We start from the raw sequence: 16,439 nt of genomic DNA on the forward strand, positions 1-16,439 counted from the left end.
TATTGACAAACAATAAGGATGTTCGGTATTTATCGATACTATAAGCCATGATATTATTTTTATATTTTAGCATCATCGAAAATTTTATTTATCTTTCTTCTAATTTTGGTTCTCAATCTTTGTAATCGTCCTATGTGTTCGTAGCACAATAATTTTATAAATTTTTAATTCAATCTAGTAAATATTTCATATGCGCGATGTGATGTCTTAGTTTTAAAATAGTGTTCACACGTTCTAAACATTATTGCATTATGTAATGTACTCGTATATGTGTATTCTTGTCGGAGATCCTTAAAACGAGATATACAATGGTATTTCTAGTGTTACATTGAAAACTTTTTAACATATCAATGTTTTACGTGCATTTAATTTGTGGGAAATATATTTTTTAAATACGTAACATTCATAAGTAAAGTATTGATTTTTATAAAAGATCAAATTGGATCTTAATACACTTGTACTCATAAAACTCAGCAGTAGATACATAATAAAACTAGCATGTCACATCTCTACATATGTCTGATTGACAATATCACTGTCAGCCGTCAGGTTCAACCTTGAAGTTTTTAAATTTCACCGTTCGCACTTCACGTTACTTTTACGTTTATTTGTTATTTTTAGTTAGAATTAAGCTCTTAGTTCTTTATTATGGTGATTTGACTAATAAAATAATGAATATTCATAAATATAATCATTGAAATCCGGCTTAGTATATTTTCTAGTTATATATTATCAAGCAACATTCAGTAGTGATTTTCCTAAAAATGGAATTTCCGCCGATTATTGACAAAAATGACTCTTTAAAAGGGTGGACAAAAGAAGATAAGTTTCAATTATTGCAGGCCTTGAAAGAGCATGGATTACATAACACAAAGGAAATAATCGAATGTTTTGTTAACAAAAGTGAAGATGAAGTCAAAGGAGCTATAGAATATTACAAGAATAAGGCACTCGTACATCCAAAAATGCAAGAAAAAAAATCAAAGAAATGTAACAGTCTTCCAACAATACCTTTAGCTAGCTGGGCAAAATTCTTAATTGAATCTTATGGATTTGAAGATCTACAAACTGAGACAGCTACTGCCTTACGAATTATAGCAGACTTTGAAGACAAACCACCAGCTGTCTGCACGAATAAGTTTGATTTCAAGAAAATATATTATATGCTTGCCGATGCTTTGGAAGGCAAGCCTATACCACATGACAAACTGACGATGGCTATGTTTGATAAATGTATAGTAGAAACAGCACTTACTAGTAAAGCCTTTATTAGAAGCACAGCATATAAACAGATCCTACAATCAATAAATATTTCCGAAAAAAACATGAACGTGTTAACAAAGCCAACTGAAGATAATGAATTGTCAATTCTGCGACATTTAGCCTCACAAAAAAACTACAATCCACTGAATATACCTGAAAACTATTTAAAATCTTCTTCACATACATCATAAGAATTAATTTATTTCGAGCAAAATCTGTTTGTTCTAGTATTTTTATATACTAAATGTTAATTTAATAAAAAATAGTAGTAGCACTTATATATATTTAATTAATAAATTATACAACTTTTTTTTTAAGATGAATTTAACCATTCAATAAATTTATTGAATAATCTTAGGGCTACTTTTACTACTTTATCCCAAAATCCAGATTCTTCTCCTGTTTCTTGTGTTGATGGTGTCGGGTATTCATCATCTTCGAGATCTTCAAGCTGTCGTTTTTCTCTTATTAAAGTAATTGTCTTTAAAAGATAATCTGAAAGCAAAAAAATTATTTATGTATCAAAAGAAATTGTTTGAAATTATAAAATTTTAAAACAAATTATAATTTGAAATAGAAAGAGGATACAATTATGCAAGTCAATTTATAGATATATATACAATGATTTATTTATTTTGTACTACAATTAAAGTGCATAATAAAATATCCCAAAAATGTAGGATATTGAGTTAGAATTTTATTTTTTAAATATTAAATTGATGTAGATGATGTATTTACTTACTTGGTTTATCAACTGATGACTGAAAATGATTAGCTAAATTAGTTAAGTGTACAAAAATATTTAAAAAAATTTTATATGTAAAAAATATTTGTTTATACCTGGTCTTGTAATGTAGAATCTATTAATAAAAATAAGAAAGCCAGAGATACTGATAAATAAATTATATGATGTCGCATGGCGTTGGATTCAATTACCACATTAGTAACTGCATGACTTTGAACTTGCGTTTTATACCAAGGCGTGGTACTGGTTGGGTGTAGCGGAAAATCATGGCTTATAATCATTTATAGTACTTACATACAATAAATGAATACCGAATCGTTGCTTTTTGCTTGTTCTTTTGTTAAATTAGCTACACCGGTTACTGACGATAAAAACACGCTTATATTCATTTATAGATGTTAGGGTAATTTTCTTATCTCAATACGCTCCTTTCGTTAGGAAAACAATCTATCTATTATTTAAGTTGGTATTATAATTTAATCCAGTCCTAACTTCTATCTAATTTTTGATAAAAGCTATATTCACTGGGGACTTGAGCATGTATTAAATATTTTATTTATTTAAAAAAAAACATGGAATTTGAAATATTATAGGAAATGTTGGTCTACATAATATCTAAAATTATTAATTTTCACGTTTGTTGGGTAAGGGGGCATTTTTCACCTACTCGTCAAACATTTTACCGCTCAGCAGTAGGTACTTAATAATAAGTGTCGTTGTGTTCTTGTTTGGAGCTTGGAGGGTGTGTCAGCCACTTCGGCCGGTGTAACTACACATACGAGGGACATGACATTAGTGATATTAGAAATGATTATTAGGTACTTGTTATAGTAACATTGTCTTTGGACCCAACTACATCAGTTAACCCATTTGTCAGTCCGCCTATGTTATCGATATAGTATATTTTTACGTTTCTTATTTTAGCACTTTTATAAGCGACTGTATCAGATGCATGTAGCATGTTAGAGTTGAAACGACCTTCGTTCCACACGATGGCACACATAGAATACATGTAGGTATAGATCATTGTATCAGATTTATAATAAGACTGCTATCAGTTCCTGTAAGCATTTTTTTTAGGTTGATGTGAGCTTTAAATACTAATTGTATTTGTAAATTATTCATTGGTACTTATTTATTTATATTGTATATTTTTTAAGTATTAACTATGTGTGATGTGTTTTTTTTTTATTTTATTATTTAAAAAAAAAACAAACAATAGAGAAAGTAAATTATTTATTGTGTTGAAATTTATTTTATTCTATTAAAAACCTTGGTACTAATAATCAGTTTTTATTTTTAATTATTAAGTCTTGTTTTAGAGTAATATGAAAAAATATATGCCTTTATTTAAAATAGATTTCACATCTATTGTGTATTATAATAGAGCTGTATTAAGTGATGAATGGCCAGGGATATAAGCTTCGGTATGGATATGAGAACATAATTTTCAGATGAAAACTTAATCTTATTTATATTTAAAAATCATTAATGTTTGGCAAATATTGTTTTTACAAAATGCTTCCTGAAGTGTCTTATTGTAGTTACATAAATAACAGTTCAATTATATGAATATTATTTTTTTGATGCTCCAAATCCAGAGAAACCCATTATTTGAGCAAGTTCAGATTGAGCGGGTCCATCTTCTGGATCTTCAGTTTCTTGAAGCTTGCGTTTCTTATCCCGACGCCGTTCACGACGAAGTTCCTTTAATCGTGCTTCTTCCTCTGCTGCTTCTTTAAGTCGGGTGTCAAGCTCATATTCATGTTTTTTCTCCTCAAGTTTACGTTTATTTGAAGCAAACCTTGCTTTTACCTGCCAATACATGTTTAAATAAGTATATAAAAAGCTATGGGTTAAATATTGCTTTAAAATGGAAAATTTTTTAAATTATATAAAATACTAATACATAATTAAAAAAATTATACAAACTAATGTTTGGTAAGCAAAGTAAATGCAAGCCATTTAAATGTGGCTAAAATAAACTAGTATCATTAAAATTATAAAAAAATCCTAAATAATTTATTGAAAATTAAGGCCCTATCATAATTTATAAATAGTGCCTGATTATTGTGTTAAGGTTTTTTCGTGATTCGTTAGCTAATAAAATATATATTTAATCTATGCTTTACCTGATCTAAAGAACTTCTTTCAATTTTCATGGACATGCCAAGATTTCTTTGATGTTTTTTTCCATTGATATGGTCCAAAAAGTTAATAGAGTCTTTGACAACACAATCACAAACATTGCAGTAATAGCCCCCTGACTGTGAAGTAGGTGTATTTTTCGTAATAACGACACTTTTGCCTAGTTTTGAATCTAAATCAACTTTATAATCACGTTGCTTCAGTAATTCCCTTTTTATTGGTGGAGCTGAAAAATATAAAGTGTTCATGAACAATTTTTTTTTATCAGGCATTTATTATAACATTATATATAAGTATATGAAAGATTTTCATGTTCAATGAGGATTTCTTCAGTGGCATTACCCAGAATTAATATACATAGTTTATTAGATCATTGTCTGATGAATGCTATATAAGTAATTTGTTTTATGTTATTATTTTTAAATATCTGCTATGTCGTTTTAGAAGTTTTATTTTAATTTGTGAAATAAGGTCTAAGGCTTTTGCGTTCTTGGTGAGTTCAGTAATTTAAAGATAACTGAGAAGTAAATAAAGCAAGGAGTACAAAACGATCAATTTTGATTAATGTTATTAGTGAAAACCAAACTTCTGTTTTTCACATACCTTTCTTTTTAGATCTCTCTTCTTCTTCTATTTCCGCTTTTAATCTTTCAGCTGCAATTCTTTCGAATTCATCTTTATCCCACTTCCGTCGATGGTCATCGGGTCGCAAACTCATGATGATCGCTTATGTTTCTGTAGTGAAAAGGTGTAACTTAACAAATTAAATTGTTTACTTTTTGCTCCCGACTCAATATTAAAACATTTACTCAGATATCTGACGTATGACAGTGACTGTGTCACAAATTCACAATTATAACGTACATAGTGATTGTTTAGTGTTTAATCTGTGGTCACAGATTAGTAATATACTTGTAGCCATAGAGTAGAGCATATTAAGAGAGAGGAAGTACATTAAGATTGAACTCCAGTATATTATAATATTTATTGTATATAGAAAAAACTATCGGTCTCAGTAATGTTAAATTTGGCGACTTTTATATTTTGGTAGTTTTTTTCGGTCTTTACCTAAAAACGACTTCTGAAATATGGAATACAATTTTATTAATTGAATAATTTGAAATTATAAAGTATGAATGGTAAGGTCTTTGTTTAAATTTGTATCAGAAATTAGTATTAGTATTTTTGCAGATACTGATTTGTTAATATACAACAGACAAATTGCAAATTATCTCACTCACCAACAAATACAATATACAGTGTATGTGTTGTGGATGTCCACTATGATGTTATGGATGTTATGTAATTTCAGATCTAAATATGGATATGGATACCAAGCTATGGATACAAATAATATTTTACCGGTTTCAGAAATGAAATTATTTCAAATGTTTCACGGACATTAGATTATTTAGAAATTCTAAATGAAAATATTAATTTGACTTTATTTGTAGACTTTTACTTAGTATGAATAATAATCACAGGAAAAAGAACTTATTATTTATTTTTTCACAAATCGATTTTATTGAAATATTTTATATTTCGAATTGAAAGTTAAATTACAAAAACGATTATTTCCATATAACGATATTGAAAGCTAATCTTTCATAGTTTTGCTAGTTGTAAATACAGAAAGTACCTATATAATACGCAAGTTAAAATAATGCAATTGCGAATATTTGTTTCTTTTGAATATGAAAAGCAGTTACTAAAATTGCCTTTTTAAAATGTAAATTTTCTATATTCACTGTGTAAAAGCAGTTTTCTAGGTCGGCTACTCTTTCGTACATAGGTACTTGAGAAATCGAGTTCGTACTTTTGATTTTATATTTTTCCGCTTTTATAAATGTTTCTTAAGTGTTTGCAGTTGAAAACAAGTATTATCCAACATATTTTGACAAAGCCTGTGTTCTTATGAATATGTAATATGAAGTTGCAATTTTTTTTTCATACCTCGCCTTAACCCGGTTGAATGTTTGCCTATGAAAAAAGTTATCCAATTTTTTTGAGTAGTAATTATAAATTAAAATTAAATGTGTAAGCAATTCAGATATGTTATAACAATAATGAGTAGTAATATAGGACCATATTATATACATTATAATATAGGATCATATTATATAACAGGGTCGAATAAGTAAACTTCGTTCTTCCTCCACTATCAATTTTTTATGACTTCAGATCCCGGTCAACCTATGTTATGTTAAGTTAATATGTTAGGTGCAGAGTTATTGCTGTGTATTGCGGGTGGGGATACCATAGTGTCAATTAGTCCAATTTCAGTTATCTCTGTGGTCGTTCTTGTAAACAACGCAGGAAATCTTAGTGCATACATTTATGGAGGTTCTTCTAATGACATGTTTTACAGTCTGACCAATAACATATGTGACAAAAACATATGTATATAATATATTTTAACACATAGTCAAATTTTAATTATTTAAATAATTCCAGATTACATTATTATTGAAACTAAGAAGATTACGGTTTTGTTCTTCGTAATTTTTTTATCTGGAATATGTGCATAAAAAAACTTATTGTTTCTAGTACACATAATTATGAAACTCGGTGGTTCGAAATACCGTTTCGTAAAACTGTCAGATATCTAAATTTTTTTTTTCAAAAAAGGAACGCTCGGTTACGAGCATTTGTTTCACGTTTCACTTTTGTAACGCTTTACTTAGAAGTAATCTACTAAAAGACAATTTGAACAAAAGTCCGCGTATTTCATAGTCAGAAGAAGAAGGGTCTTTGTGGCCTCGGGATTTTACTGAGGCTTCGTTGGAATCTACAATGATAACTAACTGCACAGCTCGAACATATATTACTACAAACAAATCCCAGGTTTCAGCGGATTTGCTTCACAAAACAAATACGTATTTATTCCTACTTGTAAATGGAATCAGAAAATACCTCCTGGTTGAATTTGTAAAATTTACAATATTACTCTTTTCGTTCGAGTGTTTTTATTAAAATTGAGTTGCAAAACCTGTGAGTTCATTCGGGTAAGACATGAAGTGTGTTCATATTCTGCTTTGTCGTTCTTTCGTTTTGTAACAGTATGAGCTACTTTTTTGTTATACCTAAGCGTTTTCAGACTCGCCGCGCAATATAGTTATATTTTAAAACTTATTTACGTGTCTTTGTTTCATGGCGTGTCACATTATTTTACCATAGTGACGCAGTTTTTTCGGAACGGATCTCGTACGGTGTCTTATTATAAAAAAAAAACGCTTTTTCACAATTATCATATATTCTAGTCATATTAGGGTTTTTACCTCGGTATGTTATATACTTATAATTTTTAGTAAATAATTAACGTAACCGTAACTTACGCTTGACCTTGCATTAAGCCATGTATGATTATTCGGCATACTTCGCGTACCACCGCAAAAACAATTGATCGTATGAAAAAAAGGTTTAAACAGAAGTTGTAGAGAATGTTACCCTCTTTAACTTTTATATTGGTGTAAATCTCATTTAAGCAATGGAAAGCGAGATATTAGAGAAAAAACAATAACCTTTGAACTTCAATATCTTAAGACGCGGACACGTTAGCACTAACAATTGAGAGGTTTGTACCAATTAACACCTTGTTGTCTTTCATTCCGAACTTGGCCCTCTTTTTACCTAATATGACTGGGCTATATATCGACTATCAAAATAAGTCTGCTTAAACTTTGCTCTCATATGCTCATTGGCTGATAAAAATCTAACACTAGTTTAAACTCCATAGAAACGGTGAAAGAAATTCTGCGAGTTTTTATTGATCTCAAACTTTACAAGTATAAATTATAATAATCAAATTATTACTTTATGAGCCTGGATGAGATTGTTTCGTTCCCAAGGCTTGCAATCGTCTAAAAATACATTACTTTTTTATATCCTTCAGTAGTTAAACGTTCCTTAACGATTCTTTTAAACTTTAAAATTGAATACCTTACCTTACCTACTTACTACCTAATTGTTATTTTAATTTTACAACTTTATGGATATTTTAGGTTGGTTGCATTTCAATATTGTAGAAGGCTATCTGAAAGTATATTGTGGAAATTATTAAAATATTTAGAACCATGATATCTACGTCTGTCAACAATTCTAATTATTAATAATGTTACTTGCAAACATGTTTTATACTCTCGTATTTTATTTTAGAATCTATAGTTATTTTTTAAAGGAATTATGTTGTTATATAAGAAGTTGTATTTGTATAAGATTTCTTCCGTTTTCATAACTTGGGCGGAGTTAAAACATTAAATAAAACTCACACTTATAAAAAAGCAAAAAAAAAAAATGTTATTATATCAAATGTCTGAAAAAATACAATTTAATACTTCAGTTAAAACTGAACTGATGATTGAAAAATTGGCCCTTAGCGAAAAATTGCTTATACAGAATTCTCGTTTTAGTTTTCTTATCATTTTTATAATACAGATCAATTTTATATTTACGATCTGTAGGAATTTATGTTCCTATCCTATTACGCAATGGGTAATAAATCAGAATGTGTCATTCTTTGCCTTGTTTAAAAAAAGGTTCAGTTTTTATATAAAATACGACATTTCATTGAAAAATGTTATTAAACAAAAAAAATAGCTACTTCATGCAAGCCCATGTAGGTACATAGGTACAACCCACTCGTCAGATATTCTGCCGCTATTACTAACGCAGATATTTGGCAAAAAAGTTATTTTAAAATATTTGCGTATATTTTATTGTAACTTTTATAATTATTACATAATAATTAGGCGTGGTAAAAATTTTTGGGGTCTTCGTATTTACTAAATAACATCATTGTACAAATAAATTGTTAAAAATACTAAATTTAATTAAATTTTAAAACAAATGAAAGTTTCGAGCCTCATTGGCAGGCAAACCCGTTAATTATTTATATTTCAGACGTTTGGAGTTATTTTTGAATGAATATTTAGAAGAGTTGAGCCTGTCAGTTGTCAGACTCTCTTGTAACACGCTCTCAGTAAAGTGCTTAGACGCCTTAACTTAGGAAATACTTGACGTTACAGCTTCTATTTTTGATTTCATTGTTTGGATGATATAAGCAGGAAATTAAAATTTGTAAATTGTCTACTTTAAAAAAGTTTGTTAATTTCACGGGTACCTCGGAGGGAGAGGGTCTGATCATAACCAGTATAAACCCTCTTAGATCGTGCCTAGTAATAGTAGAGATAAAGTACTTACATAATATGTTGAGTTTTTTTCAAGTAAACAAGAATCAGACATTCCTTACTCGGGTTCTGTCTTGTTACAAAATGGAGTGTAACCGCGTTGTTCATTTATTTCCTTACATGAACATTTTCTGTTTTAAGAAGACTACTGCTTTTAAGGCGATATATTATATTGTGTTCTTGAGTAAATGCGTTTAGGCTCAGTCTTTGAGCTTATTTTTAGCATAACTTAAAATTTAACAGCTTAGCAGAAATGCTCTTGAATTTTTTGTTTCTTTCAGTAAAATTTTATTTAAATGTAATGAAATTCATTGACTAAATTATGATGCAATTAGAATTGAATTTAATGTAAATTGAGTATTAAAATAGAGTGGGCTTATACATAAATAATTAAACAAAATATCATGCATTAGTATATGACAGTGATACGTACAATATTGACTTTTCCCAATATGAAAAAGTCAATATTGTACGAAACCGTGCTGCATAAATTGCTTTATGGACTGTTCTCTTCAATTTAAACTTTGTTTTGCTTCATATTGACATATGAGGCTTTGACCAGCAGCGATGAAGCCTGCTAAAGTTTGCAAGACAGTGTATAAAGGCATATATTAGAGTTAGATTACATGGTTTAGAATTTTTAATAACTATCAGAAAATGTAAAATTAAATAAATTATTTTCGATTTTGATAGAAACGTTTGTTTGCTTGCTATTGACACGATAATTGAGTAATTGAGATATAATTTATACAAACAAATATTTTTTATCTTAAAAATAATTTAAATAAGATTAATGTGTACCTATATTTAGATTCGAAACCGTATGAGATATGAATCTTATTTTGCGTATGATGTGTTTTTTTACAGTTAATAATATAAAAAACGTAAGCAAATTACGTTAAAGAACTTTTCTTCACCAAAATTAATACTATGTATATGTTGATAAACAGCTCTCTTTTCCTTTGCTTCCAAGAGGATTCCGCGTTTTATTTCTTCGTCCTTTTCTGTTTTAAAATTAAATTTAGCCCCGTTTTCTCCAAGAGGTAGAAAAAACTTTCACGCTGTCGTTAAGTTTATTTTTTATCGACTTTTGATTTGATTTCCAACAATTCTTTTCTCTCGGAATATGTGTTTTTGCATATTAAATTTAATTTTATTTCAAATTTTCATCCAAGTAAAATCTGACATAATTGTAAATAATTGATAAATGAGTTAATTTTATATTCTATGATTATTTAATTTAAACACACAATTGATAAGGTATTGTTATATCCTGTTTTATTAGGCAATAATGTACATGTATTTGTTCCAGTAAATGGAGCATGAAATCTATGTTTTTGTCGTGATGATATACAAGTTACGTATATCAAAATCTTAAATAAAAAGTTTAGGACTGAAATGAAGATCTACGTACAACAAAGCCCATTCTTTCATTTACATTAGTATGGATATATTTTTATGACAAGCGGGTAACGCCTCAGGCAACAGAAGTTGAAGAATAAAATGAAAACAAATTATAAAAGTTGAAATTGCTTTAATAATATCAGTCCTCGGTTAACTTAACGTAACTCTTAACTTGCGTTAACTTAGCTTAAGTTGCGGAGATTATAAACTCTAGAAGTTGCATTTGATACTCAATCGCTGTAAGAAATTGCAGCGGATACGACGAAGTAAAATAAATAAGATTAGAATTGGCGAGATAAACTTATGATTGTCTTTTGTCAATAGATATATAGCGCCTTGCGAGGTCAATCAGTATTCAATGTTCCTTTTTTAATCCAATTTAATATTTATTTCTTATCTAGACGTATAAATGCGGAGCGTGATCAATGGTGAATTATGAGTAAGATGATTTCAAGATCTTAATTTAGGCGTTTGTACACAAATTGAATTAATTGAGATTCATACAGCTAAACGTATTTGTGATACTCAAAATATTAACACTTAGAACAAATGCACACCTATTGCTTGACTGTATTATATTATCCTGTGACTTGACTGTATAGTGTTATTCATTTTTTTAGTATAGCAATGCATAACGTGATACCTACACATGAAGCCATATTTTTTTTTTTTGTAAAAAAGAGGTTCTATTTTCATAGATATTTCTGAAATATGAGTAATTTATTTTGCAAAAGTATTTGTAGTTAATTGTTTTTAATATGACCATCATACAATGTAGGTTTAGTACAACATTTAACAAATGATTTTAAAATAATCTATTTTCATTAAGAATTGTCTAGCGTTTAATATATACCATAATATATATGTAAGTAATAACTTTGTATATTGCAGCCGTACCGGTGCCGGGCCGCAATGTTATGTATACATTTCAAAATCGTCCGGCAGCCGAACCGGCACCGTGTCTGAACCGCAAATTCCCGCATCGCATTACACAGTCTTGCACATTATAATAATTATAACAGAAATCTAATAAAAAAAAATTAAATATACATTAAGTACAATGTAAATAATCCTAATTGTTAAAAGGTGTTGCCATATTATTTTATTAATTTTACTTAATTAATTAATTGTAACTGTTTTATTTTTATATATAAACAAAATTTATACATATAAGATTTTAAATTAACATTGTTATTTTTATTGTTACAGTTATTAGTCACGGGATATTTACCTACCATGTTTTTTATTTTATTGTTCTCGTGAACAAGACATTCGTAGATAATGTTGAAATATCGAGCTTCAATGGATAAAAATAAAAAAACATGGTAAATATCCCGTAACTAATAACTGTAAAAATTAATACATATTATAATTAAATATTTAAAATTTTTTCTTATAATTACATGTATATTTTTAAAAGTTTTGCTCCCTTAAATTTGTCTCCGTATGAGACGATAATTGTCAGACTCTCTAATGATAATAAAACTCTAATGATATTAAAATATTGAATACAGGAATGTTTTGTGATTAATTAAAATATAAGTTATACTTTTACAGCAGTGCCAATGTCAGTCCCACGCGGTCCATAAAGGGTTTATATTTGTATATAGTCGAGATTTGCTGGCTGGGCTAGCAATGCAAATATACTGGCACGATAACATAAAAATACTGTCAATCTTCTAGGCTATGAATATAACGCCGACCAGTTTAAGTAATTACAGTTGTTTTTGTAAAGCGTTTTGAGCTGTTATGCAAAGTTCCTAATGCTTCACTTGCAAAAATATAAATCTTTAAATATAGGTAAATGAACATACTTAAAAGTGCAACGTTTAAAGTAGTAAGATATATAACATGTTTTAAATGACGTATACTCAGATTAAATAATAAAAGGAAACTAGAGTAACTCAAGACTTTATGTGAACCGCTTAGCTTAGCACTATGATTCAGTACAAACTTTAAGATAAAGAATTCTTGTAGTAATAAAGTGTAGCTTAGCGAGTAGTTACCAAACATATACTATCTAAAACTAACTATTAACTAGTACAAAACATATTGAAGTTTTATTGATCTTTAACAAATGAATATATATGTGTGTGTGGAACAATATTATAATGCATTAATCAATTGTTATTTATGATTGAAATAATAAGTTTATTAAATACATGTTTTTTGAATACGTTTTACTTTAGTAAATGCCTGTCATCACCAGCATATGTAATTTGGAATCATTACTAGTACAGTACGACTGAGGCAATGAGTTGTTCAATCGCAGATAGACGCTGGTACATTATGTGTATAATAGTGACCGGCCCCGGCATCGCACGGGTGCAATACTGATACTAAATATTGTACAGAATTTGTTTATTTACGACATCATATTAGAAAGATATAAAATTATCATGTGTCTTTACTATATTGTCTATGTATTATATACAAAAACCTTCCTCTCGAATCACTCTAGCTATTAAAAAAAACCGCATCAAAATCCGTTGCGTAATTTTAAAGATCTAAGCATACTTAGGGATAGACAGCGATATGTGACTTGGTTTTACATATATCATAACATAAAGATAATTATGATGATAATGATTAAGTACAAAGTAAGTGTATATTTTCCTAGTAATTATATTATATTGAATACGATACTTACGGTTAAGATTTTGTTAGCTATACGCAGCTAATATATATTTATATTATGTTGATATGCTCAGTGCTCACTACAACCAATCCAATCTTAGCGATTGTACGAAGTTCATGAAACTTCGATTGCTGTTGATACGTCGTGTGATTATTGTTACGAAGGCGTTGAACTCATCAAAACATTTTGATACGAATTCATTTAATCTCACACACCATGTTAAGATAAAATAAAGGGTCGGAACCATACTTACACTATAATTATATTATGAATAATATTATTCATGATACGAACGAAACAAGGACGATTGAAACAAATCTGACCCACGGGCTATAAACGATGTTTCATTTCATTTTAAATTACGTAATGAATTATTATTAATTCAATGACCAATTTAGAAAGTTGAAGATTTATTCGTTAAATAATTTAATTTAACATAGCACGTAATATAAGATGGACCATTTACGGTAATTAACTTCAAAGATTTATGTCGACATGCTCGGCCTGACTCTGATCGTATTAATATAAGCCGGATAAAGATGGATCGATCTACGCCGATGTTACTCTGAAAACAGTGTCGATATTGTAATTATTTTAAAGTAATGTGGGACGTTGTATGTATCCTTACTTGTGTTGATAAAGAAGTGTGTGTGCAATTTAGAGTGTGTTCTGAAAATTTCGGTAAGAATAAATGATGAAATGAAGAATAAATGACACAGTATGGACTCTTTCTACCTATTGTTTTGACAGTGGTATTATGTCTTGTGTGGCAGCGATACGAAAAATTCAATAAACAACAAAAAGAAACCTACTAAGATTCCACAAAATGGAAATTAATCAATTTAACATCATGCGATCCCACTGAGCTTCGATGCTCTCAGACGTAAAACATTTGAAGTCTTTTGTTGAAAATCGACAGAAGCTCCGTTACTATATCACGAATGCCAATCATGTTTCAGAAGAGATGATTTTACCCCCATTTTTATACGATAACATTTTGATTAGATTTAATATGACATTAATTAAATATTTTTTCACAAGTAGATTTAAAAAAAATAGTAATCTCCGTTTCATCAACTATGTATGTAACTTACGCTATTCTTTAAGTTAAGATAAACAAATATATTAAAATGTTTAATATCTATTGATAAAAACAGCTGTAAGTTATTGATTTTTATCTTCTAAACGGATAATTAAAGAAAAAATTAAGTATTATATCTTTAGTATACCAACTTCACACAAACAGTACTCATTTTCTCCAACAGTTGTCAATAAAATACGAGAAATACCTTTTACGGTTCGTAAACTCAGTTGATCTTATGAATTGACCTCGTCATCTTTGTTTGACTTTTGTTGTACATTATATTGTAGGTATAGACGTGATGGATGCCTACTTTTTATGACTTTTATTAGATTTTCTTTAAGAATACATAACTACGTCTCAAATGACGATTCACTCTACGAAATACATTATTAACGGCTTGCATTAGTATGAATCGGTTTTATTAAATTTGCCGATGCTACATCTAAGTTGTGTCGTACTATACTTCGTATGAAAAGATGTCGTAGTGCGTGAAACGACAAGAGCTAAAGTGCGTGAGATTGTCAGTCGTAGAGTAACAAGAATAAATAAATGAAGTGTGTAATTTTGTTTATTTATTTAAATGAGAGCGAGGACACCAATTACATTTACTAAAATATTTTAGTTACTTATTATATCAATTATTAATTTAAACTTATAAATTAATTTAAATTCAGGGAAATAAACATTATTTTTTACATTCAAAAACGAATACATTCTGTACATGCATTAGTGTAATACCATGCCAGTGCAGGCAATAACCACACGTATTATAGCTACGCAAGTTACCCTTAGTCAGCTAGGCGCCGTGTTGGCATTACGACATTTATTTTTTGTAATGTGGTTAGCAAACGACCAAGTGGCTTGCCTTATCAAAATTGACTACCAATACCATGAATATGAATATCTGCAACACCGAAAGACACCGAAAAAGTGAATAGGCTTTTATCTTGAAGGTACTCAAGTCATTTCAATTCGAAAAAAACGTTAGCGAAAGAGTGCGAGGCAGAAAATGCCCAAAAATTATATTTTTATGGATTTCCTGATAGCGATATAGCTAGTGTAAATGTAATTTGGAATTCTGACTTGATATCTGAAGGTAAAATTCAGAAGCCGGGATTAATTCATACAATTTCCTGTAAAGAATGTGGTGAAAGATCCAGATTGATTTAATATCCTTTATGCACAGATGGCAAAGGATCGAGCGGGTCGGAAAGGGATTGGTCTGCATTAATTCGAACCGCTATGTGTTGAATATGGTCAAAAGAAAGCTGTCACTGAGGAGTTCTCGCTCAGAGCCTCAGCTCTAAGCTCCTCAAAGCAGCATTCCATGTGAGGCCGGTTTGCGCTTTTTATAGTTTTTACCAAAGCGATTTCCAGTCGCGCTTATTTTGGGAACTGTATTGATTACTGATTTTATATTTCAAAATTATACACCTGTATGATTTTGAAATATCAAATCATCAAATATGAAATCTAAACGAACATTTAATTAATAATCAAGTTAGCTCAGGCTGTATGTAATTGTAATTTAACTACTTACAAGTCGTTAATATCGACTATTGGTGTAGTTTGTATCAATAGAATTTTTTTTATACTTGCAAGGAATCTCCTTATATGCATCAATTTTGTAAAAACTAGCTCTAACTTTAGTATTTGTCATTTAAGACAAGTCACCATGACGAATTTCAAATAATTGTTAAACGTTCTTTAGCAATATTTATTAAATTAAAAATTGAAAAGTAAAATAAAATATGTCCAGGCTTTATGAAAAAAATACATATTCAGTTCTCAGAATCCAATGTTTAGATGTCGTTCGAACAAAAAAGGTCTAGTTTCTGTTTTTCTAGCTCGAAGACAAAAAAGAAATAACAATATTTTTTTAAAACATTTAACAAAAATATATTTTACGTTTGATGTTCATTTATCATATTACTACTATAATCTTGTTTTGTGTAACATTTACTGTAATAC

At 29.2% G+C, this 16,439-nt stretch overlaps 3 protein-coding genes across 3 annotated transcripts; 1 reads left to right on the forward strand and 2 right to left on the reverse strand.

Annotated features, from left to right (window-relative positions):
- The first annotated feature begins 525 nt into the window (after positions 1-525).
- LOC124530277 lies at positions 526-1,454 on the forward strand. The gene has a single exon (XM_047104351.1). The coding sequence runs from the start codon at positions 765-767 to the stop codon at positions 1,452-1,454; it is 690 nt and encodes a 229-aa protein (XP_046960307.1). The 5' UTR covers positions 526-764.
- Positions 1,455-1,471: 17 nt separating this feature from the next.
- Positions 1,472-2,522, reverse strand: LOC124530278. Its single transcript, XM_047104352.1, has 3 exons — positions 2,104-2,522; positions 2,006-2,024; positions 1,472-1,758 (listed from the first exon to the last, which is right to left on the reverse strand). Exons 1-3 carry the CDS (start codon positions 2,287-2,289, stop codon positions 1,577-1,579), a joined length of 387 nt encoding a protein of 128 aa, XP_046960308.1. The 5' UTR covers positions 2,290-2,522; the 3' UTR covers positions 1,472-1,576.
- Positions 2,523-3,463: 941 nt separating this feature from the next.
- On the reverse strand, positions 3,464-5,016 carry LOC124530279 (zinc finger matrin-type protein 2). The gene is made up of 3 exons (XM_047104354.1): positions 4,760-5,016; positions 4,141-4,382; positions 3,464-3,823 (listed from the first exon to the last, which is right to left on the reverse strand). The coding sequence occupies exons 1-3, from the start codon at positions 4,872-4,874 to the stop codon at positions 3,584-3,586; spliced, it is 597 nt and encodes a 198-aa protein (XP_046960310.1). The 5' UTR covers positions 4,875-5,016; the 3' UTR covers positions 3,464-3,583.
- Positions 5,017-16,439: the final 11,423 nt, after the last annotated feature.

This window comes from Vanessa cardui, chromosome 6 (assembly GCF_905220365.1).
Source record: "Vanessa cardui chromosome 6, ilVanCard2.1, whole genome shotgun sequence".
Lineage (NCBI taxonomy): Eukaryota > Metazoa > Arthropoda > Insecta > Lepidoptera > Nymphalidae > Vanessa > Vanessa cardui.

What these genes read in the sequence shown, in the direction of transcription:
- LOC124530277 (XM_047104351.1), top strand. Translation starts at nt 765, where the DNA reads ATGGAATTTCCGCCGATTATTGACAAAAATGACTCTTTAAAAGGGTGG.
- LOC124530278 (XM_047104352.1), bottom strand. Translation starts at nt 2,289, where the DNA reads ATGATTATAAGCCATGATTTTCCGCTACACCCAACCAGTACCACGCCT.
- LOC124530279 (XM_047104354.1), bottom strand. Translation starts at nt 4,874, where the DNA reads ATGAGTTTGCGACCCGATGACCATCGACGGAAGTGGGATAAAGATGAA. An exon ending in AGAGAGATCTAAAAAGAAAG is followed by an intron (nt 4,383 to 4,759) that starts GTATGTGAAAAA and finishes TATATTTTTCAG; the next exon opens with CTCCACCAATAAAAAGGGAA. An exon ending in AAAGAAGTTCTTTAGATCAG is followed by an intron (nt 3,824 to 4,140) that starts GTAAAGCATAGA and finishes ATGTATTGGCAG; the next exon opens with GTAAAAGCAAGGTTTGCTTC.